The sequence below is a fragment of the Pan paniscus genome, chromosome 11, assembly GCF_029289425.2.
Source record: "Pan paniscus chromosome 11, NHGRI_mPanPan1-v2.0_pri, whole genome shotgun sequence".
Classification (NCBI taxonomy): domain Eukaryota; kingdom Metazoa; phylum Chordata; class Mammalia; order Primates; family Hominidae; genus Pan; species Pan paniscus.
In genome coordinates this window covers 119731653-119755601 of record NC_073260.2, presented here as the reverse complement: position 1 = coordinate 119755601, position 23949 = coordinate 119731653, and the positions used below count along the sequence as shown (strand labels likewise).

The following is a 23949-nucleotide window of genomic DNA, read 5'->3' as shown; positions in this document are numbered from 1 at the left end:
GTTCAGCATTTTTGTGTGGATCTCTTTCTGGGTTCTCAATTCTGTTCCATTGATTTGTATGTCTGTCTCTTGCCAATACGACACAGTCTTTTTTTCTTTTTTTTTGAGACGGAATCTCGCTCTGTTGCCGCTGGAGTGCGGTGGTGCAATCTTGGCTCACTGCAGCCTCCGCCTCCCAGGTTCTAGCGATTCTCCTGTCTCAGTCTCCCGAGCATCTGGGATTATAGGCGTGTGCCACCACGCCTGGCTATTTTTTTTTTTTTTTTTTGTATTTTTGTAGAGGCGGGGTTTCACCATGTTGGCCAGGCTGGTCTCGAACTTCTGAGCCCAAATAATCCACCCGCCTTGGGCTCTCAAAGTGCTGGGATTACAGGTGTGAGCCACAGCTCCTGGCCAGTATATCACACAGTCTTGATTACTTACTGTAGCTGTATAATGAGTCTTGAAGTTGGTTAGACTGATTCCTCCCAGTTTGTTTTTCAAAATCATTTTAGTTATTCTAGTTCCTTTGCCTTTCAATATAAATTTTAGAATAATCTTGTCTAATATACAAAAAAGCTTTCCAGTATTTTGACAAGAATTATATTACACCCATATGTCCATTTGGGGATAATTGTTGTCTTTATTATGTTGAGGTTTTGATCCATGAACATGATCTGTCTCTCTACTTACTTAAATCTGTTTCTTTTCCCCAGATGAAATCTTATAGGTTTATTTAAAACGTAATTCTCATCTTGAGATGAGAAATGTTCATTTGTTCACAAAATGTTCATTTCTCAATGTTTACAAAATGTTCATTTTTTTTACTTTGTTATTTAAAAATATACGGAAGTAGTTTAAATTTTTATTACATATTTATTAAGGCAGGTAACTACATAGAAAAAAATTGTATTCTGTCTTAAGCATACTTGGGAATAAACCATTTGACAAATTATTGCACATCTGAAACCACAGTGCATAACAAACTACAAAAAATGGTAAGTTTTGTTTTGTTTTGTTTTGTTTTTTTAAGACAGGATCTTGCTGTGTCGCACAGGCTGGGGTGCAGAGGTGCGACCTTAGCCCACTGCAACCTTGAATTCCTGGGCTCAAGCAATCCTCTTGCCTCAGCCTCCTGAGTAGTTAGGACTACAGGTGTGTACCACCACACTTGGGTAATTTTTTTCTTTTTCTTTTTCCTTTTTTTTTTTTTTTTTTTAAGAGGTAGGGTTTACTGTTTTGTCCAGGCTGGTCTAGGAACTCCTGGGCTCAAGCAGTCCTCCTGTCTTGGCCTCCCAAAGTGTCAGAATTACAGGTGTTGAGCCACTGCATCTGACCAAAATGTTAAAGACATAAACAAGGCTTATTTATCTTACTTAGGTCATAAATGTAGATCAGAAGACAAAAGTAGATTTTCCTTGTCAAAGTATGCAGCAGTTACAGAACTTTGGCTTCCTCGTTTAGTGCTTTTTAGAACCAAGACTAACCAAGCACCATTATTTAGGATATTAACACACATTTTCTGTATCTGAATTTCTTCTTCTAACATCATAATAATGATTTTTAGAAGGTAAAGAGAATACAAGGTGTTCTTCATGCTTATATCGTATTAAAACACAATTCAAGGGAATTCTAGTTTTCCCTCCCCTCAACTTAGGGATTTCATTTATACCCTTATATCCACAACTTGCAGTCACCTGCTTGGTGTTTTCTAAGTCCAGGAATATTCGAGTTGGATTTAGAATTGGAGTGACAGTAGATCCGATCACAGATCCCACCTGTTCTTTGATTTTTAGCTTTTGGATTCCTAATTTTTCTTGATTATTCACTCACAAGTTGACTCAGTTCAGCACTTGACCATGATTGTAGTGCTTCCCAGGTGGACTCCTCTTACTGGGGAGACAGTGTGAAAGGTTAAAAAAAAAAGCTACTGAATTCTCTTCTGGCGGCGTGGGTCATATCCACTGTTTGTGATTTAAAAGTGCTTCATGTGGAAGGCAAGGCAGTCTGACCTGGAAAATGCAGGGTTGTACTTCTGGCATTGGAACGGGCTGTTCCCTGTGTGTTGGCAATAGTGCCTGGTCAGTTCATCTGAGAGGACAGATTTCCACTCACGGCCATCTCAGGCCCAGTGGTAAGGTTTCTCATCTCTGTAGGTTTGCGGTGTTTCTTGAGGCGAGAGCTGTCTGTGTAGGTTTTGCCGCTGCCTATGTAATCCCAAGTGTGGGTAGTGATCTTTTTTGGCTTGTGCTCCTCCAAGATGCAGGAACAGGGTGCCACGAGCTCTTGGTAATGGAGCAGCGAGACCTGCAGCTACATCTGGTCGGGCAGGAAGAGTGGGAAGTTGGGCTGGGTGGCACAGAAGCCCAGGGGAGCAGCAGCACAGGGTGACAGTCCCTGCTGCTCAGCAGTTCCTTGGGACCCAGGGTCGGAATAGTCTTGGTAAAGGAGCTGCTATCCGGGGGGAGGTCGCCTTTGGGCATTGCTGAAAGCGGGGCCTGTGCCCAGGTGGGCCTCTATGGGCCAGACGTTGGGGGCCTGCGGCTGGAGGGTGCCCCCACTGCTGGGTGGGTGCCGGCACGGCTGCCTTTGCTAACACTGAAGACCAAAGAGCTGCCGAACTCGTTCCCAGGGGCGCTCCTTGACGCTGTCCACATGGAACTTGCCTGCCAGCCTGCCGGCTGCGGTGGAACTTACACGGGTTAAGTTCTGGGCGCGGGAGCCCTGCCGTCCAGTCGCCCAGGGGTCTCACGCTGTTGAAGTCCTCCAGGTTGACGGGAGCTGTGGGAGGGGCCCAAACTCCCGGCTGTAGAGGAGGCCTCGGCCGGTGTTGCCCGGTCCAACGCCCCGATGCCCCTGGCCTGCATGGCTAGTCAAAGCGGCCGGTGGCCGGTGCGCTGGTGGGGTGCTGCTCGGTGGGGGGGACGATCGGCTGACGCCAGCGAGGACACGGTGGCGGCCACTGACTCCTGCCGGAACAGCGAACTGGAAGGGATGAAGTCCTGGTCCATGAGGTCATGGGACTCCTCCCATGGAATGTGGGATTGCTACCACTGAAAGCTACGCCAACTCAGCCGCTCTCCCAAGTCTGTCACCAGGTCATGGGGTGGCTGGGAAGCACCAGGGGAAGTCGCTTTATGTGGAGAGCACCTCCAACTGCCGGACGGTGTCTTCTGCTTCCGGTTGGGTGGAATGCAACATGGAGAGCGACTGGAACAGTGGGTCACTGACAGCCATGTCAGACTTGCTAGGTGGCTGCCTCATTAATGTGGGGCCCTGAAGGCCCTCAGGAGCCCGAAGCAGCAGGCGTATCTCAAAGCCAATGAAGAGGGGATAGAAAGATTAGAAATGAAGCCTCCAGCCTGGGCAACGTGGCGAGACCCCATCTCTACAGAAAACAAACAAAACAATAAGCAAAACGAAACAAACAAACAAACAAAACCAAAAACCTTGCCTGGTGAGGTGGGACCTGTAGTCCCAGCTACTTGAGGAGGCTGAGGCAGGAGGATCACTTGAGCCTAGGAGTTCCAGGTTACAGTGAGCCGTGATCATGCTTCTACATTCTAGCCTGGGTCTTCCAGCCTGTCTCTAAAAAGAAGAAGAAGAAGAAGAAGAAAAAAAAAGCCAAAACCAAAAAACCCCAAATTTCCAGAGATCCTTCTTTGGATCAAATATTAATTGGAGACAGTTTTAAAAAAAAGTTTTATATACAAAAGTTTTTAGAAAAGTAAACTCTTATAGAAATAGACAATCAGCAGGGTAAGTAGGTCAAGTGGCCAGGCTGTACTCTCTTTGACTCATCAGTTCCCCCATGCTATGGGCACAGGGACAGTGGGCAGGTAGCTGGTCAGGTGACTGGCAGTGGTGGGTGTAGCTGAGGGCTTGCGGGTGGTGCAGAGCATGCTGGTGGATGGAGGAGGGGTGAGAAGAGCATTTGACCATTCTTGGTGCTGCGACTGCCTGCCACTACCTATCACTGCCTTTGTTCCCCAGAGGCCAGCAGCTGTGCTTGCCTTCTCAGTCTGGGGAACTCAGTCTTTATTTCTTTTGTTGCTGTTATATAGTTTTCAGCATAGAAGTATAGTACATGTTTTGTTAGAATTGTTTGTAAATATGTTGTTTTTTTGGAGCAATTGTAAATGGTGTATCATATTTTAAATTTTAGTTTCTGTGTTCATTATTAGTATATAGAAATACCATTGGGGTGTGTGTGTGTGTGTGTGTGTGTGTGTGTGTGTGTGTGTGTCTGTATGTTTATCTGGTATCTTCCAGCATTGCTGAATTTATTTAGGAGGTTTTTTTTTTCCCTTGTCATTTCCTTGGAATTTATTTTCTGTGTAGCTGGTCATGTTGTCTACAAATAGTAACAGTTTGATTTCTTCATTTTTGATATGTACTCCTTTTATTTCCTTCTGTCTTATTGCACTGGCTAGAATTTCTAGCACCATGTTAAGTAAAATGGGTGGGAGGGAACATCCTTGCCTTGTTCCCTATCTTAGGGGGAAAGCATCCCCCTAAGTATGTTAGCTATATATTTTATGTAGATTTTAAAAAGTCAAGTTGAGAAAGTAATCTTTTATTACAGTTTTTCTAAGTGTCTTTTTAAACAATGAATGAGTGTTGTATTTTGTCCAATGCTTTTTCTGCACCAGTTGATGTGACCATGTGATTTTTCTTCTTCAGCCTATAAATATGGTGTATTGCCTTGATTGATATTTAAATATTGAACCAGCCTTGCATTCCTGGAATAGATTCTACTTGATCTACACACACACACACACACACACACACACACACACACACACACAGACACACACATATATATACTTACATATATATTGCTGAATTTTATTTGCTAATGTTTTGTTAAGGACTTTTGTTTGTATGTTCGTGAGCAATATTGCTCTGTAGTTTTTTTTTTGTGCTGCTTTGGTCTGGTTTTGGTATCAGGGTAGCGCTAGTTTGAATTAAATCAATTGGAAAGTTTCCTGTTTTCTGAAAGAGATTGTGTAGAATTGTTTTTAATTCTTTAAATGTTTGGCAGAATTTCATATGGGCCAAGAGATTTCTTTTTTGGGAGTTTTTAGATTATGCATTTCATTTCCTGAATGTTTATAGGGCTATTCAAGTGATGTATTTTGTATGTGTAAGTTGTGGTAGTTTGTGTTTTTTGAAGAAGTGGTCCGTTTCATCTAACTTGTTGAATTAATATGTGTAGAGTTTACAGTGTTTCCTTATTATCCTTTTGATGTCTGCAGGATCTGTAGTGATATCTCCTGTTTTATTCCCGATGTTGCTAATTGTGTTTGTCTATGGGGGCGTGGGGGTGCCTTGTCTGTGTCCTCACCTTTTAGTTCAGTCTTGCTGGACGTTGTCAATTTTATTGATCTCTTTAAAGACCCGGTTCTGTGTTTCTTTCATTTTTCTATCTTGCTTTTCAGTTTTCAGTTTATTTCTGTTCTTTATTATTTCCTTCCTTCACTTGCTTTGAGTTTATTTTGCTCTTTTTCTAAGTGTTTGAGGTGGAGCATAGATTATTGGGAACTTTTTCTGTTTCCTAGTGTATGCATTTAAAGCAATTACATTTTTGTCTCAACATTGCCTTAGTTGTATCCCATAAATTTTGGTATATTTCATTTTAATTTTCATTTAGGTCAACGTAATTTTTATTTTCTTTAAACTCCTATCCTTTGACCTATGGTTTTTTTGTTTGTTTGTTTGTTTGTTTTTTTTTTTTTTGAGACAGAGTTTCACTCTTGTTGTCCAGGCTGGAGTGCAATGGCATGATCTCAGCTCACCACAACCTTCGCCTCCCGGGTTCAAGTGATTCTCCTGCCTCAGCCTCCCAAGTAGCTGGGATTACAGGCATGCACAACCACACCTGGCTAATTTTGTATTTTTCGTAGAGACAGGGTTTCTCCATGTTGGTCAGGTTGGCCTTGAACTCCTGACCTCAGGTGATCTGCCTGCCTGAGCCTCCCAAAACGTTGGGATTACAGGTGTGAGCTACCGCGCCTGGCAGCTATGGGTCATTTATAAGTCTGTTGTTTAGTTTCCATGTGTTTGGATATTTTCTGCTATTGATTTTAATTTCATTCCATTACGGTCAGAAAACATTCTCTGTATGATTTCAGTTCTGTTAAATTTATTGAGTTTTTTTTAATGGTCCAAGATATAGTCTATCTTGGTGTATATTCTGTGGACACTTAGAACAAATATATATTCTTCTCTTGTTGGGTGGAGTGCTCTATAAATTTTTTTTTTTTTTTTTTTGAGACGGAGTCTCGCTCTGTCGCCCAGGCTAGAGTGCAGTGGCACGATCTCGGCTCACTGCAAGCTCCGCCTCCCGGGTTCACGCCATTCTCCTGCCTCAGCCTCCCGAGTAGCTGGGACTACAGGCGCCCGCTACCACGCCCGGCTAATTTTTTGTATTTTTAGTAGAGACGGGGTTTCACCGTGTTAGCCAGGATGGTCTCGATCTCCTGACCTCGTGATCCACCCGCCTCGGCCTCCCAAAGTGCTGGGATTACAGGCGTGAGCCACTGCGCCCGGCCTATAAATGTTGATTAGATCCTATTGGTTCATGGTGGTGCTGAGTTCTTCTTTGTCCTTGCTGATTTTTCTGTCTAGTTCTATTGATTATTGAGAGAGGGGTCTCTGACAATAATTGTGGATTTGTCTCTTGTTCATTTCTATCAATTTTTCTTTGCATATTTTACAGCTTTGTTTGATACATTTAGGATTGCTAACATCCTCTTAGTGCTACATTGACTCTTTTATTATATAATGTATCACTCTGTCGCTAGTATTTTTTAATTTTTTATTATTTTTTTTAGGACAGGGTCTCCTTCTTTCATCCAGGCTGGAGTGCAGTGGTGTGATCTCGCCTCATTGACACCTCCACCTCCTGGGCTCAAGTGATCCTCCTATTTCAGCCTCCCAAGTAGCTGGGACTATAGGTGTGCGCCACTATGCCTGGCTAATTTTTGTATTTTTTGTAGAGACAGGGTTTCACCATGTTGCCCAGGCTGGTCTCGGAACTCCTGAGCTCAAGTGATCCACCTGCCTCGGCCTCCCAGTGTGCTGGGATTATAGGTGTGAACCACTGTCTAGTAGTTTTTTAGGGTGAAAGAAATGCTCTAGTAAAATAGGCATAGAGAGGGATTACTTTCTTCCATTTTGTTCATGAGGACTAGTATTGAAGAGTTCAGATATAAAAAACTTGAAAGGCAGTAAAAACAGCATAAATCAGAGAATTAGGTTGCCCTTGATTGTGAAAATTATCACAATCAAGGGTAATGTAGATTTTCATGTAAGCAAAGCATGATATCTAGAAAAATTTGAAGATAGAGGGCAAAGAAGTTTTTGATTTCATTTTTATATTATAAAAGTAATACATGTTTGTTTGGAGGAACAATTCTTAATGATTTAAAACTGAAAGTAATCTGTGCAGGTTACATCCTTTATTGCCTCTGGCTACTTAACTCTTGCTGTGTTGCTCACCAATCATATTCCCAAGAAGCAGTCTTCCAGACCTTTTTCTATATGTGCACTGTTTTTTTTTTTTAAAGCACAAGAATATTATCATTATTCCATTGCAGTGTATGAGCTTCCTAAGGTTTTTTTTTTAATGGCTACAGACTGTTCCATAATACAGACATACCAATTTATTTAGCCATTCCCTTAGCTATAGATACTCAGTGATCTTCAGTGTTTGTCATTAAATAAAGCAGCAGTAAAGGTTTCTTACGTATATCCTAGCATTCTTCTTTTTCCATAGGTAGAGTCATAGATGTGAAATTGCTTGGCTAGAGACTATGCTTTTTTTTTAAATGGAGTCTTGCTCTGTCGCCAGGCTGGAGTGCAGTGGCAAGATCTTGGCTCACTGCAACCTCCGCCTCCTGGATTCAAGCGATTCCCCTGCCTCAGCCTCCCGAGTAGCTGGGGCTACAGGCATGTGCCACCACACCCGGCTAATTTTTTGTGTTTTAGTAGAGACGGGGTTTCACCAAGTTGGCCGGGCTGGTCTCGATCTCCTGACCTTTTGATTTGCCCGCCTCGGCCTCCCAGAGTGCTGGGATTACAGGTGTGAGCCACTGCGCCCGGCCAAGACTGTGCTTTTTAAAAAAGAAAAAGAAAAAATGGAATGCAAGATCGAATCAAAATATATGAAATTCTCTTCATTAACTGGCAACATAGCCTTTCCCTTAATTGATATTTCTTCCCTGTATTGATATCTTCTTTTACTTTTTTTCTTGAGATACCTTTAATGGCTTTTCTGTGTCATGAAGTTAGAGACGTGATTGGGTTTTTTCTTTGTTTTTCGTTTGTTTTGAAGACGGAGTCTCACTCTGTCACCCAGGCTGGAATGCAGTGGCGTGATCTTGGCTCACTGCAACTTCCACCTCCTGGGTTCAAGCGATTCTTGTGCCTCAGCCTCCCAAGTAGCTGGGATTACAGATGTGCACCACTATGCCCAGCTAATTTTTGTATTTTTGGTAGAGATGGGGTTTCACCATGTTGGCCAGGCTGGTCTCGAACTCCTGGCCTCAAGTGATCCTCAAGTGATCTGCCTGCTTTGGCCTCCCAAAGTGCTACGATTACAGGCCTGAGCCACCGCATCCTGCCAGTTTTCATATTTTTAAAGGTATTTTTTCCTTCAACTTTGTTTTTCATTTTTTTAAGTAAATTTTTACTGAAGCGTACCATATATTAAGAAAAGTGTATAACCAATAAATGTACAGTTTGATGAATTATTACTGTGGACATACCCATGTAGCTATTACCCATGAAAAGAAACAGTGTGCCAGCATCCTCCCATGCTTGTGCCCAGCCACACCATTCCCTCCCACTGCCAAGGTAAGCATTAAACTTTTAACACCATGGATTAGGTTTCTAAAATATTAACTATAATTTTTGTAAATGGAATCATATAGTACGTAATTGTTTGTGTGCCTGGCCTCTTTAGCTCTGTTGTGTTTGTGACATATCTCCGTGTTGTAGCAGCAGTAGTTTGTTGACTTTCTTTACTACGTCATGTTATTCTGTTTTTTTAATGTGCCACAATTTAGTTTTGATGAAAATTTGGCTTGTTTCCGTTTTTAACTATTAAAAACAGTGATACCAAGAATATTCTTGTACAGTCTTTTGGTGCACATATATATGTATTTCTCTTGCCTGAATGCTGGATCATAGGGTGTGCCTATGTTTAGTTTTCCCAAGTGGTTGTACAAAGTGACTGTAAATATATCTGAGGTCTAGTTACTCTACATCCTATTCAGCACTTGGTATTGCCAGTCTGTTTAATTTTAACCAGTTTTGTAGGTGTATTGTAGTCATTCATTGTGGTTTTAATTTATATTACCCTGTGACTAATGAGACTGAGCACCCTTTCTTTTGCTTTCATTGTTTTTAATGATCACAAATAATTGTAGGTATTTAGTATTTATTGGTCACAGTGTGATATTTTGATACATGTATTCAGTATATAATGATAAAATCAGGGTAGTTAGCATATCCATCACCTCAAACATTTCTTTGTGCTGAAAACATTCAAAATCTGTTCTAGCTATTTGAAAATATACACCAGCCTGGGCAACATAGCAGACCCCATCTCCACAAAAATAAAAATAAAAAATTAGCCAGGTGTGGTGGTGCACACCTGTTGTCCCAGCTACTCAGGAGGCTGAGGTGGAAGGATCACTTGAGCCCAGGAATTGGACGTTGCAGTGAGTCATGATCACACCACTGCACTGGGCAATAGAGCAAAACCCTGTATCTTTGCAAAAAAAAAAAAGGGAAAAAGAAAATATACAGTAAATTATTGTTAATTATGGTCACTCTGTAGTGCTATAGAACATTAGAACTTATTTCTCTTATCTACCTGTACTTTTATATTTGTTAACCAGCCTTTGGCTATCCTTCCTTCTCCCCTCCCTTTCCCCGCCTCTAGTAACCACTATTCTATCCTCTGCTTGCTATGGGATCAACTTTTTTAGCTTCCACAAGATATGTGGTATTTATCTTTCTGTGTCTGGCTTATCTTACTTAACATAATGTTCTACAAAAGCCTCTTCATGTTGCTGCCAGTGACAGAATTTCGTTCTTTTTTATAGCTAAATAGTATTCTGTTATGTATGTGTTTGTGAATGGTGGTTTAATAAACCTGAGAGTGCAGATATCTCATTGACATTGATTTCTTTCCTTTTGGTATATACCTAGTAATGGGATTGCTGGATCATATGGTAGTTCAATTTTAGTTTTTGAGGAATATCCGTACTGTTTCCCATAATGGCTATACTAATTTACATTTCCACCAACAGTGTATTTAAGTTCCTTCTTTTTGTATCCTTGCCATCATTTGTTATATTTTGTCTTTTTAATAATTGCCATTCTAACTGGGGTGAGATGATATTTCATTGTGGTTTTGATTTGCATTTCCCTGATAATTAGTGATGCTGAGCACTTTTTCATATACCTGTTGGCCATTTGTATGTCTTTTGAGGGATGTCTATTCAGCTTTTTTGCTGACTTTTAAAATTGGATTATTTGTATTTTTGTGTGTGTACTGTTGAGTTCCTTGTATATTCTGGTTATTAATCCCTTGTTGGATGGATAGTTTGTATTTTTCTTTCATAGCTTCACTCCAATGGTTTCCTTTGCTGTGCAGAAGCTTTTTAGTTTGTTGTAATCCCTTTTGCTTTTGCCTAGTTTTTCTTTTGTTGCCTATGCTTTTGAGGTCTTCTCCAGAAAATGTTTGCCCAGAATAAACGTCCTGTAATGCTTCCCTAATGTTTTCTTCTAGTAGTTTCATAGTATTGGATCTTACATTTAAGTCTTTAAGTTCATTTTTTTTTTAATATGATGAGAGTAGGCATCTAGTTCCTTTCTTCTTCATATGGCTATAGTTTTCCCAGCACCATTATGTATATTTTTAAATTTTAGAAATAGAGACGAGGTTTCACTATATTGTGCAGGTTGGTCTCAATCTCCTGGGCTCAAATGATCCTCCTGCCTTGGCCTCCTGAAAGGTTGGGATAACAAAGTTTGTGGTATATTTCAAAGTCACGTAGTGTAATGCCTCTTGCTTTGTTCTTTTTTCTCAGAATTGCTTTGGCTGTTAAAGGTCTTTTGCGGGTCCATATGAATATTAGTTTTTTTTTTCTGTTTCTGTAAATAATGTCATTGGTATTTTGATAGGGATTGCATTGAATCTGTAGATAAAGATGGAATGTGTTTCCATTTTTTTGTGTGTGTCCTGAAGTTTTCCTTTTAGAGAACTTTCACTTCCTTGGTTAAATTTATTTCTAGGTATTTTATGTTTTTTTTTAGTTCTTGTAAATGCGATTGCTTATCGATTTTGTTTTCTGCTAATTCATTGTTAGTATGTAAAAATGTTACTGGTTTTTGTGTATTGATTTTATATCTTAGAACTACTGAATTTGTTTATCAGTTCTAGGAGTTCATGGCAGTACTTTAAGAGTTTTCTATATATAAGATCATGTTGTCTGCAAACGGGAACAGCTTAACTTCCTCCTTCCCGATTTGGATGCCCTTTATTTCTTTGTCTTGCCTAATTGCTTTGGCTAGGATAGGACTTCCAGTACTATGTTCAGTAGGAGTGGTGATAGTAGGCATCCTTGAGTTGTTCCAGATCTTAGAGGAAAAGCTTTAAAATTTCCCCCATTTGATCTAATTAAACTGAAGAGCTTCTGCACAGCAAAAGAAACTACCATCAGAGTGAACAGGCAACCTACAGAATGGGAGAAAATTTTTGCAATCTACCCATCTGACAAAGGGCCAATATCGAGAATCTACAAAGAACTTAAACAAATTTACAAGAAAAAATCAAACGACCCCATCAAAAAGTGGGCAAAGGATATGAACACACACTTCTCAAAAGAAGACATTTATGCAGCCAACAGACACGTGGAAAAATGTTCATCATCACTGGCCATCAGAGAAATGCAAATCAAAACCACAGTGAGATACCATCTCACACCAGTTAGAATGGCGATCATTAAAAAGTCAGGAAACAACAGGTGCTGGAGAGGATGTGGAGAAATAGGAACACTTTTACACTGTTGGTGAGACTGTAAACTAGTTCAACCATTGTGGAAGTCAGTGTGGCGATTCCTTATGGATCTAGAACTAGAAATACCATTTGACCCAGCCATCCCATTACTGGGTATATACCCAAAGGATTATAAATCATGCTACTACAAAGACACATGCACACGTATGTTTATTGCGGCACTATTCACAATAGGAAAGACTTGGAACCAACCCAAATGTCCATCAATGATAGACCGGATTAAGAAAATGTGGCACATATACACCATGAAATACTGTGCAGCCATAAAAAAGGATGAGTTCAGGTCCTTTGTAGGGACATGGATAAAACTGGAAACCATCATTCTGAGCAAACTATTGCAAGGACAGAAAACCAAACACTGCATTTTCTCACTCATAGGTGGGAATTGAACAATGAGAACACTTGGACACAGAGTGGGGAACATCACACACCGGGGCCTGTCGTGGGGTGGGGGGAATGACGAGTTAATGGGTGCAGCACACCAGCATGGCACATTTATACATATATAACCAGCACGTTGTGGACATGTACCCTAGAACTTAAAGTATAATGAAAAAAAATACAATAAAGTGAAATTTCCCCCATTCAGTATGTTAGCTGTGAGTTTGTCATATACAGCCTTTATTGTGTTGAGGTGTGTTCTTTCTATACCTAACGTAAGAGTTTTTATCATGAGGGGGTTTTGAAATTTAAAAAAATTTTTTTTAGAGATAGGGTCTGACTTTGTTGCCCACGCTGAAGTGCAGTGATACAAGCATAGTTTACTGCAACCTTGAACTCCTGGGCTCAAGCAATCTTTCCGGCCTGGTCTCCCTACAGGTGTTTGCCACCATGCCCGGCTTTTGTATTTTTTGTAGAGATGGGGGTCTCGCTTTGTTGCCCAGGCTGGTCGCCAACTCCTGGGCATGATCATCCTCCTGCCTTGGCTTCCCAAAGTGTTGGGATTCTAGGCATGAGCCACAGTACTTAGCCTCCTGTCCTTTTAAAAATTGTTTTCTGGTTGATTCGTTTCTCCTTTTTTTCTTCCTGTCTTATTGTTTATCATTGCAGTTTGATGGTTTTCTATAGTGATAAGGTTTGATTTTTTTCTCTTTGTCCTTTGTGTATTTGTTCTACCAGTGAGTTTTATACTTTCATGTTTTTTCATGATAGTGATTATCATTTTTTCATTTCTAGATGTAGGACCTTCTTGAGCATTTCTTGTAAGGCCTGGCTAATAGTAATGAATTTCCTCAGTTTTTGCTTGTCTGGGAAAGACTTCATTTCTGAAGGATAGCTTTTTTGGGTATAGTGTTTTTGGTTGACATTTTTTTTTTCTTTCAGCATTTTCAATATATCATCTTATTCTCTCATGGTCTATAAGGTTTCTCTGGAGAAATCTGTTTTTAGTGTAATGGGGATTTCCTTGTATTAACTTGATGCCTTTTTCTCTTGCTGTTTTTAGAATTCTCTTTTTATCTTTCACTTTTGACAGTTTAACTATTAACATGCCTTGGGAAGACCCTTTTGGGTTGAATCTATTTTGGAACCTTTGAGCTTCCTAGATTTGTATGTTCATACCTCTTATCAGACTTGGGAGCTTTTCAGCTATTTCATTTGGCAGGCTTTCTGTGCTTCCTTTTTTCTCCTCCTGGAACTTTCATAACATGAACATTTGTTTGCTTAATGATTTCCTGTAAGTCTTGTAGGTGTTCTCATTTCATTTTCATTCTCATTTCTTATTTCTTTGAGTAGGTAATTTTGAAAGACTTATCTTCAAGTTCAGAGATTTGTGTCTTATGCTTGATCATGTCTGCTATTTTAGTTCTATTATATTTATTTCATTCATTGAAGTCTTAAGCTGCAGTATTTTTTTTTTTTTTTGCAATTGCAAATTTTAAATTTTACCCAGGAAGCATCAGATCTGGCCCAGTGGGGTGGGGTAGGGGTAGGTGGAGTGGCTCCATCTTCATTTGGCACCATGCTGAAAGGTACAGTAGCCGCTTAAAGCTCGGCTTGAGGATGTTGGGCCACTGGTCTAGGGGGTATCCTCAGGGGAAAAGGGGAGTTTTTGCTGCTTGCTCCTGGAGCAAGACACACTCCAGCCATAGTTCTAATTCGAAGATAGTGTAGCGCATGCCACAGGGAGCTGGGCATGGTGTTGACTCCTTCTCTGTGGGGAGCACAGCTACGTATGTATACTCCAGGCAGCTTAGGCCTCTGAGGACTGCAGGGTTCCTCAGTGGTGAGGTCTGTAAGTGTCTAAGGTATTGATAGGGATCGCTAGGATCCTCTTCCTTACCTCCTTGCAGCAGGGAGAAGTCCTTTTGGTTCCCAGCTGATCCTGATTGGGGATTGGGGTGATAGAAGCTTGGCATTTCCTTCTGCTCTCTTTGTGGTCATCTCGAGTTTCTTTTATAAACTCTTCTGATGCACTCTGGCACCCTTCCTCAGTTATTTGTGTTAAAGTCTAGTTGTTTAATTGTTGTTTGGGCCGTCTTTGTGAAGGATTTCTAGCTGGCCATCTTGATCTGAGCACCTTTTCTTTGATGTATTGGTCAGTTGGATATCCTCTTTTATGAAGTCTCCATTCAGATATTTTGCTCATTTTTCTGTCTTTTTCTTATTTAATTGTTGATTCATTGGTATATTCTGGATATGTTAAAGGATTGCACATATCTTATTCCACTCTGACTTGTCTTTTGACACTTTCAGTGTAGTCTTTTGATAAACAATACTTCATAGTTTTAATATCCAATTTATAAATCTTGCCTATCCTTTTACCATGAAGATACATTCTCTGTGAACTTTAAAGTCTTCTGTTTTAAAATATAAACTCTGTGTTACATTTAGCAAACTCATTTGCCGTTCTTTTTAAAATAGAATTTGACTGAGAAATAGATACCAAATTTTATCGGGTGGTTTTTCTGGAATAATTAAGCCAGTTAGTTGAATTTTTCCCCCTGCTTATATAATATTATATTTAATTAATGTTATTGTTTTCCTTGTGCTTTATCCGCAACCCTTTTTGGGATGCATCTTTCTTAATCACAGTAGTAATCTTAAAAATGTGTAATTTAAGAATAACATACTTTGAGATATTATTTAAGATTTTTCATCTGTTCTCATTAAATGAGATTAGTTTGTAATTCAGATGTTTTTTAGTGATGTTCTTAACTATACTACAATAGCCATCTTTACACATTCTTTTTTGTACTTTGGGTAATAATAATAATAATTATTATTTTTTTGAGATGGAGTCTTGCTCTGTCGTGCAGGCTGGAGTGCAGTGGCACGATCTCGGCTCACTGCAAGCTCTGCCTCCCAGGTTCACGCCATTCTCCTGCCTCAGCCTCCCAAGTAGCTGGGACTACAGGCACTTGCCACCATGCCCAGCTAATTTTTTTGTATTTTTGGTAGAGACGGGGTTTCACCGTGTTAGCCAGGATGGTCTCAATCTCCTGACCTTGTAATCTGCCTGCCTCGGCCTCCCAAAATGCTGGGATTACAGGCATGAGCCACTGTTCCTGGCCAATAATTATTTTTTTCTTTGAATGTTGGGGAAAAAAACTTACAGTGACTTCATCAGCGACCTTTTCTGTTTATTATTTGAAAAAAATTCTTCTTGTCTTCTTTTTAGGTCCTTTTGTGTCCTTTTCATTTATTTGTTTTGGTTTGTCATTTTTTACATAGCTTTCTATCTTAATTCCAAATATATTGGTAACTAATGGAGAATCGTTTACCATAAAGCTCTTAATCTTTTTAATTAATTATATGTTTTTTATTTTTGATTTTATTGAGTCCTATCTTATTTCCTTTTACAAATAAGTAAAGTGGTCGATTTGTGTTGTATGTTCTCAGTTAATTAGCTTGATTTTTTTTTTAACCTTTTTTTTTTTTCTTTTTTGAGACAGGGTCTGGCTCTGTCATCCAGACCACATTACAGTGGCTCCATCATGGCTCACTTCAGCCTCAACCTCTTGGGCTCAAGGGATCCTCCTGCCTCAGCTCTACCCCAACCCTGCCCCCCCTGAGTAGCTGGGACTGGGGCTACAGGTGTGCGCCACCATGCCTGGCTAATTTTTGTATTTTTTGTAGGGTCAGGGTTTTGTCATGTTGCCCATGCTGGTCTTGAACACCTGGGCTCAAGTGATTTGCCTGCCTCAGCCTTCCAAAGTGCTGGGATTACAGGTGTGAGCCACCACACCCAGCTTTATTTTTTATTTTCTTTTTCTCTTCTTTTGAGATTATCGTTTTTCTTTACTGATTTGCTTGTAATTTTGTTTCATTTCTAAACTCTCAGTTCATTTTACTCTTACTTTTCTAAGTTTTTTTTTTTTTTTTTTTTTTTTTGAGACAGAATTTGGCTTTTGTTGCCTGGGCTGGAGTGTAGTGGCGCAATCTCGTCTCACTGCAACTTCTGCCTCCTAGGTTCAAGCTATTCTCCTGAGTCAGCCTCCCAAGTAGCTGAGATTACAGTTGCCTACCACCTTGCCCAGCTAAGTTTTGTATTTTTAGTAGAGACAGGGTGTCACCATGTTGGCCAGGCTGGTCTTGAACTCCTGACCTCAGGTGATCCACCCGCCTGGGCCTCCCATAGTGCTGGGATTACAGGCATAAGCCACCGCGCCCGGCCCAGTTGCTAAGATTTTTAAAGTGATAAATTTTTCTTTGGTAGAGTCTCATCTGTTTTGATGAAATTTTTATTTCTATACAATATATTTTATTATGGTCTGCATTTTTTTTTCTTTACCTCAGTATAATTTAGGAAAGATATTTGGTTCTTTACATTAAAATAATTTTTATTTATCACATTGTATATAATAATGCACATATAGAAATAAATAAACATACATATTTGCAAGTGAGTGGATGTCTTAATTTATTCCAAGAATTGAGTATGTGTTTGCAATGTCTACCTCTTTGGATTTAATGAGGAAAGGAATGACTCCTAATTTTGCATGTTAACAGCTCACTGTCTTGTCTTCTGGTTATTCGCTAAAGAAATTGAAATCCGGCCGGGCTAGGTGGCTCACGCCTGTAATCCCAGCACTTTGGGAGGCCGAGGCAGGCGGATCACGAGGTCAGGAGATCAAGACCATCCTGTCCAACATGGTGAAACCCTGTCTCTACTAAGAATAGCTGGACATGGTGGCACGTGCCTGTAGTCCTAGCTACTCGGGAGGGTGAGGCAGGAAAATTGGTTGAACCCTTCAGGCGGAGGTTGCAGTGAGCTGAGGTCTTGCCAGTGCGCTCCAGCCTGGGCAACGCAGCAAGACTCTGTCTCAAAAAAAAAAAAAAAAAGAAAAAGAAATTGAAATCACATTATATATATAACTTTTCCTCACATAATTAAATAATTCTTTTAAAAGCATTTCTTAGGGGCACATGGTATTATAAAGATCTGTCATAGGCCATTTAATGAAAACAGTTTTGTTGGCTATTTAAATCATGTTGCAATATCTTTGTTTTGTTTATAATTTAAATTTTGTGTATTTTAAGAAATATGCACATGACACAAAATTCAAAGGGAATAAAAGGGTTTATAGAGCAGGGGTCCTCAACCCCAGACAGGGCAGGGTTGGCAGAATGGTTGAAGGATGAAACTGTTCCACCTCAGATCATCAGGCATTAGAGTCTCACAAGGAGCCCGCAGCCTCGATCCCTTGCATGTGCAGTTCACAGTAGGGTTCACGGTCCCGTGAGAATCCAGTGCCATCACTGATCTGATCTATGAAACTGGTCCCTGGTGCCAAAAGTTTGGAGACTGCTGGTTTAGAGAATCTTTGAATTAAACAGTGTTAGTAGTTTGTTGTTTTTTCCCCCAGGCTTTTTCTTTTTCATAAATAAGCAAATATATGTACATATATGTACACTTGTTCTTTATCCGCAGAAATGGTCACTATCAATGTACACTATCTGGTGATGGTACATTAAAAACAGAATTTGCTCACGCCTGTAATCCCAGCACTTTGGGAGGATCATGAGGTCAGGAGATCGAGACCATCCCGGCCAACATGGTGAAACCCCATCTCTACTGAAAATACAAAAATTAGCTGGGTGTGGTGGCACGCGCCTGTAGTCCCAGCTACTCGGGAGGCTGGGGCAGGAGAATCGCTTGAACCCGGGAGGTGGAGGTTGCAATGAGCCAAGATCGCGCCACTGCACTCCAGCCTGGGCAACAGAGCGAGACTCCGTCTCAAAAACAAAACAAAACAAAACACAGACTTTATCAACTTTACCACTACTCAATATATCCATGTAATACAACTACACTTGTGCCCACTAAATTTGTACAAATAAAAAAATGCATAAGATATAAAAGTAGTGCATAAGAGATCGTAAAATGAACACCTGCGTGACCCCCCATCCACAAAAAGAAATATAACTTTGCTAACATCTGTACATCTTTTAGCTATTTACAGCTCCTTGACATGCCTCTACTGGTAGCCACTATCCTCACCATTATAGCATTGACTTTGATTCTCTTTATAGTTTTATAACCTAATTATGTATTCATAAACAGTGTAGTAAAATTGTGCTTGTTTTTGGAGCTTTTCCCTGAATGTTTTGAGATACCTGAAATCTTGTAGCCCCAGGAGCAGTCTTGAAGAAGAGGAGTCAGCAGGGTGTGTGGGAGGTGAATGGGCAAGGAATTCTACACAGGTTGGCCTAGTAAAGTTTGGGGACTTTGATCTTACCATTATTAGGTGGACTTGAGATCTTTTCCTGTACCAGGTGATGGAGTCATATCTTCACTGTTGCCAGGGCTCCGGAACTAGCTCTGAGTCTGCTTCTTTGAAGTGCTGCTTCTGAAGCACCTGTTTGCCGTGATCAGGGATGGTCCTGCCTGGAGTTCTCTTTATGCCCATTCTCTTTCTACTTTTGTTCTGCTGGGCGTTTCTGGTTTTGTTTGTGTGTAAGAGTCCCTGCGGATTGCAAAAAACAAAATCTAGAAAGTAAAGTCATGGTTTCTTCCTTTTTTCTTTTCTAATTTGTAAAATCTATGGGGTTTAATCTTAGGCTTTATTTGTAGGTGCTTGTTCCTCTATCCCATTTAGACACTTAGAAAGTTTGAACAAATCAAGGGCTTTCCTTTTTTCTGCAGAGCATGTTAGATTTTCTATAAACCTAAGTAGAAAGTGGCATTGTGGTAGAGATTGTGCCTGATTTGTAAAGAATGTTAAAAAGATCGTAGAAATAATTTCTAATTCAATTCCGTCGTTCAGATAGTTTCAAACTCCTGTGATGCTACTTACATCACAACCTATTACACATACACATATGTGTAAAACAGACTGAAGTTTCACGAACAGCATCCTTAGTATATACAGTTATTCCAACTTAGTTTATTCTGTTCTAATTTTTTTTTAATGTTGATTAGAGATCCATTAAATTAACTATAAGATCCTTCAAGAGATCAGTGCCTGTAGTTGAAGGTACCATGATTTTCTGGAGGAAGAGGTTAGCTCCAAGGAATTAAACTGAACAGAGGCAAACTAGTGTCGTGGTGTGGCTAAGAGTGTGGAACCTTTAGGTTGTGTGTAGTAGCTTACGCCTGTAATCCCAGCGTTTGTGAGCCTGAAGCAGGAGGATCACTTGAGGCCAGGAGTTTGAAACTAACCTGGGCAACATAGTGAGATCCTATTTCTTAAAAGAGAGAGAGAGAGCATGGACTTTGGAGAAGGACAGACTTGGGCTCAGATCCTGGTTTTGCCACTTTCTGGTCATATGATCAGGGCAGTCTGTTTGGCATTCTTGGGTCTCAGTGTCATTTGACTAGGGCAATCTAGTTGGCATTCTTCGATCCTAGCCTTTTGTAAAATGGCATCTTAATCCATTTCGTGTTGCTATAACAATGTCACAGGCACAGACTGGGTAATTTATAAAAGAAAAGAAATTTATCACAGTTCTGGAAGCCAAGAAATCCAATATCAAGGTGCTGGTATCTGGCAAGGGCCTTCTTGCCACAGCTTCCCATAGCAGAAAGTGGAAGAGCAAGAGAGGGAGAGCGAGAGTGACTTGAGAGAGCTGGACTCATTTTTTTTTCCCCTCCAGAGATGGGCATCTTGCTGTGTTGTCCAGTCTGGCCTTCAACTCGTGGTCACAGGTGATCCTCCCACCTCAGCCTCCTGAGTGGCTGGAACTACAGATACACACCATGGCACCCCTGGCTGGAATCATTTTTATAACAGCCCACTCTTGTGATATAATAATAAATCCACTCCTGTGATAATGGCATTCATCTATTCATAAGGCCAGAGCCCTTGTGGCTTAATCACCTTTTAGTGGTCCCATCTCTTAATATAGTCACAATGACAACTCAGTTTCAACATGAATTTTGGAGAGAACATTCAAACCATAGCAAATGGGAATGACACTCTGTGCCTCAGGGATATGAGTATTAAGTGAAAGAATAGCTAGTGGAAAGTAAGCATGCAACACACAGCAGCTTTATTAACCATTGTTATTTGTTTCAGGATTTAATGGTGTTTCTCTGATTTCTAGCCCAATGCCCTTTGTACAAATTGCAGAATCCATTATGACAAGAGTTATGGGACAGTGTTATGTAACAGACTAGGTAGATGGGAGTTGCTTAGTTGATCCACTCACCCTTTGGGATCAGTTTAGGTGACTACTGGACTGTGTCCATAAACTCTGCTGGTTTATTACAGGAGTGGGAATTGTCTAAAAGTGTCAGGCAGTCACAATGCCTTCAGTGGCAGAAGAGTTAGTCTTTCTGTCCTTGTTCATGGGCAGGAAGTTAAAACTAAGGGGTGTGTTTGTGTGTAAGATTAGTTCAGGGGAAGGAAGACTGGAGGAGTCTTCACTTCTCCTCCCATAATCTTACATTTAAAATCTATTCTCTTCCTTTCCCCTTCTTTTTTCCTCTCCCCCTCTCTTTCTCTTTTAAAGAATGACCAGCTTTTGCCCAGGCTTGATGGCTCACGACTGTAATCCCAGCACTTTGGGAGGCTGAGGTGGGAGGATTGTTTGAGGTCAGGAGTTCAAGACCAGCCTGGTAAATATAACGAGACCCTATCTCTACAAAACTAAAATAAGAAATTAGCTGGGTGTAGTGGTGCACGTCTGTGGTCCCAGCTACTTGGGAGGCTGAGGCAGGAGGATCCTTTGAGGCCAGGAGTTCCAGGTTACAGTGAGACGTGATCACGCCACTATACTCCAGTTTGGGCAACAAACCCTGTCTCTTAAAAATAAATAAATAAACTTTTAATATAAAATTAAATTTATATAACATCCAATCATTAAGATAAAAACATTTATTAACATTTCGCCTTTTTTCTTCCAGTATTTTCTCATGCATTAAAAAAAGAAGGCAGTAATACTGTACATTCAAACACCCTTTTAATAAAATAAAAAACTGAACTGGTTAGATAGTTTAAGTCAGTAGGATGGTAGAGGAGGGGAAAAGGGAGGGATACTTTGCTGAAAGGCAGAGATAGTGATCTCTTACTGTCTCTGAGACTGAAGGGTGGTCCTCAATTTAATCTTTCCTTCCAGGCATTCTGGAGCAGGGAAGAATCTGACTTTAAAATTGTTCCCTACTTTCTACTGTTTCTCCGTTATTTGGCATGCCCTCCTGAATTCAGAAGAATAGGTCTTAAGGGTTTTATGTTGCTGAAAGTAATATCCCATTAGATTGCTGGTGGAGCTTTTTTTTTTTTTTACAATGTGAAAGCTGAATTGTTTCTAAGTTCTACTAAACATATATGTACCAGTCAGTGCTTTTCAACTGTGTCAGGTTCCTCAACCTGTGAACCTACCCAGTCCTTTAGGAAAGCCCAGGTGTGATGCAGGAAGTAACCTGCCCTCTACCACAGTACCTGAATCAGGTGTGTGCTCTGGAAATGTTGACCTGACATGAGGACAGTCTGTCTTCTCTTTTCTTCACAGATTTTGAAGCCAGCTTCATAAGGCTATTGGACAAAATAACGAATGGTTCTCGAATTGAAATAAACCAAACAGGTAAGCTCCTTTTAGATTCCTAAAAGCACCTCCATGCACTAAAGCATTCCTGTTTCTCACTCTTTTTTTTCTTTCCTTTTTTTTTTCTAGTCAGTCTCTGCTTATCCAAATCACTGTTTTTAATGGTATAAATATTATGTTTAAAGCTTTACTAATCACTTTGTATTATATAAATCACCATTAAATTAGAATTTTGGGGGGACTTATATGAGGAACTCACCATATAACTTTGGAGTTATATGAGGAAGCTGTGAGTGTAGATCATAATAAAAGCATATCATTCTAGATCATTTTAAAAAATACCATGTTCTGATGGAAAGACCCAGTTACCTCTCTGTGATATGATTTTCCAGAGACATACATGAAGTCTCCCAATTGGAAGGGCATACATTTGATTTAAGGAAGTTAGAAGACTGAAAATTTCAGATCCATAAGCAAGTCTCTCCTCTTTTTTTAACAATAAATATTTTATACATAATGTTTACATGAGACTTTCCAAAGTCCATTTACTTATATTATCACATTAAATTATATCAACCAACTCTGTGAGGTAGTTTATGGGCTGAATTCTATTTATTTTAAATTTTGTTTGTTAAAATAAGTTTACACAAGTATATGCAAAAGATGGGAACATCCCTTCACCTCTTTCCTCTTCCATTCCCCTCTCCAGGGGTAGCCACTGTCACAGCATTTGCTTACATGGACATTTGCATAATTCAGACCATCAGCAACATCATGCTCTTCATATTGTTCTTCAGCCAGCATTTTTTTTTTTTTTTTTTTTTGCTAGTACAAATGTCTCAGAGAACTTTCCCTTCCAGCACATGCAGGTCTTCCTTAATATTTCTGTGGGTTGTAGTATAGTATTCCAGTGTATTGATGCATAATAATTTATTTAACTGCTCCCCATTGATAAACATTTAGGTTGTTTCTAGCTTTTATTTTTTCTATTAGAAACTTGTGTCTACATTGTATGGAAAACTGTGGCAAACATCCTTTGGCTGACTCCATTAACTCTCTACCTTTCCACACACATTCCACAAATAAATCTCTGACCTTTTCCCTATCTTGGCTCTCTTAAGGCAAGCTTGGGTTCATATGTGGTCCTATACCACATGAGATATTCTGATCTATAGCTGCATTTAGCCATGTCTTATGGAGAACAGGTTTCGGGAATGAGATACTCACATGTCTTTTGCCAGCTATGAGTCCCTTAATTTCCTTTAGCTTGTTTGCTTTGAAATTGCTGGAGGTTTTTTCAGTAACTTTCATTGCTGATCCAGAAGACAGATAATTGTATTCTTTTTTGTGTCTGTGTGAGACGGAGTCTTGTTCTGTCACCTAGGCTGGAGTGCAGTGGTGCGATCTTGGCACATGGCAACCTCTGCCTCCCGGGTTCAAACGATTCTCCTGCCTTAGCCTCCCCAGTAGCTGGGATTACAGTTGCCTGCTGCCATACCTGGCTCATTTTTTTTTTTTTTAGTAGAGACAGGGTTTCACCACTTTGGCCAGGCTGGTCTCAAACCCCTGATGTCAGGTGATCCATCCACCTCAGCCTTCCAAAGTGTTGGGATTACAGGCATGAGCCACAGCGCGTGGCCCAAGTCTATTCTTTTCTAGTCATATTGGCAATGTAGATTGAGGAGTAAGACATTTACATGATTCTGCTCCCACTACATGTCCTTTTAATTTTCCCCATCAGAGTAGTAAAAGCCTTCATTCTGATGATCTGGCCAGTTTCTCATTTGGCTAATTTGTATAAATAAACATACGGATTTGAAGCATTTAGTGAATATATAGTCTTTTTATGGTTTTTTGATCTAAAGGATGGTTTTGTGGCCCTTACAACTATTTCAGATAACTGACCCAGAGTCCATTTGAGAAGTGTTCATTACTTTGATCAGAATATG

At 40.1% G+C, this 23949-nt stretch overlaps 1 protein-coding gene across 3 annotated transcripts in view; it reads left to right on the top strand.

Annotated features, from left to right (window-relative positions):
* RCL1 (RNA terminal phosphate cyclase like 1) overlaps nt 1-23949 on the top strand; it is a 68489-nt gene that overhangs the window by 8973 nt on the left and 35567 nt on the right. For all 3 annotated transcript variants that reach the window (XM_003823366.3, XM_034967091.2, XM_055092184.1), the window contains one exon: nt 21968-22039. In XM_003823366.3, the coding sequence (XP_003823414.1) occupies nt 21968-22039 (72 nt within the window). The remainder of the gene's footprint in view (nt 1-21967; nt 22040-23949) is intronic.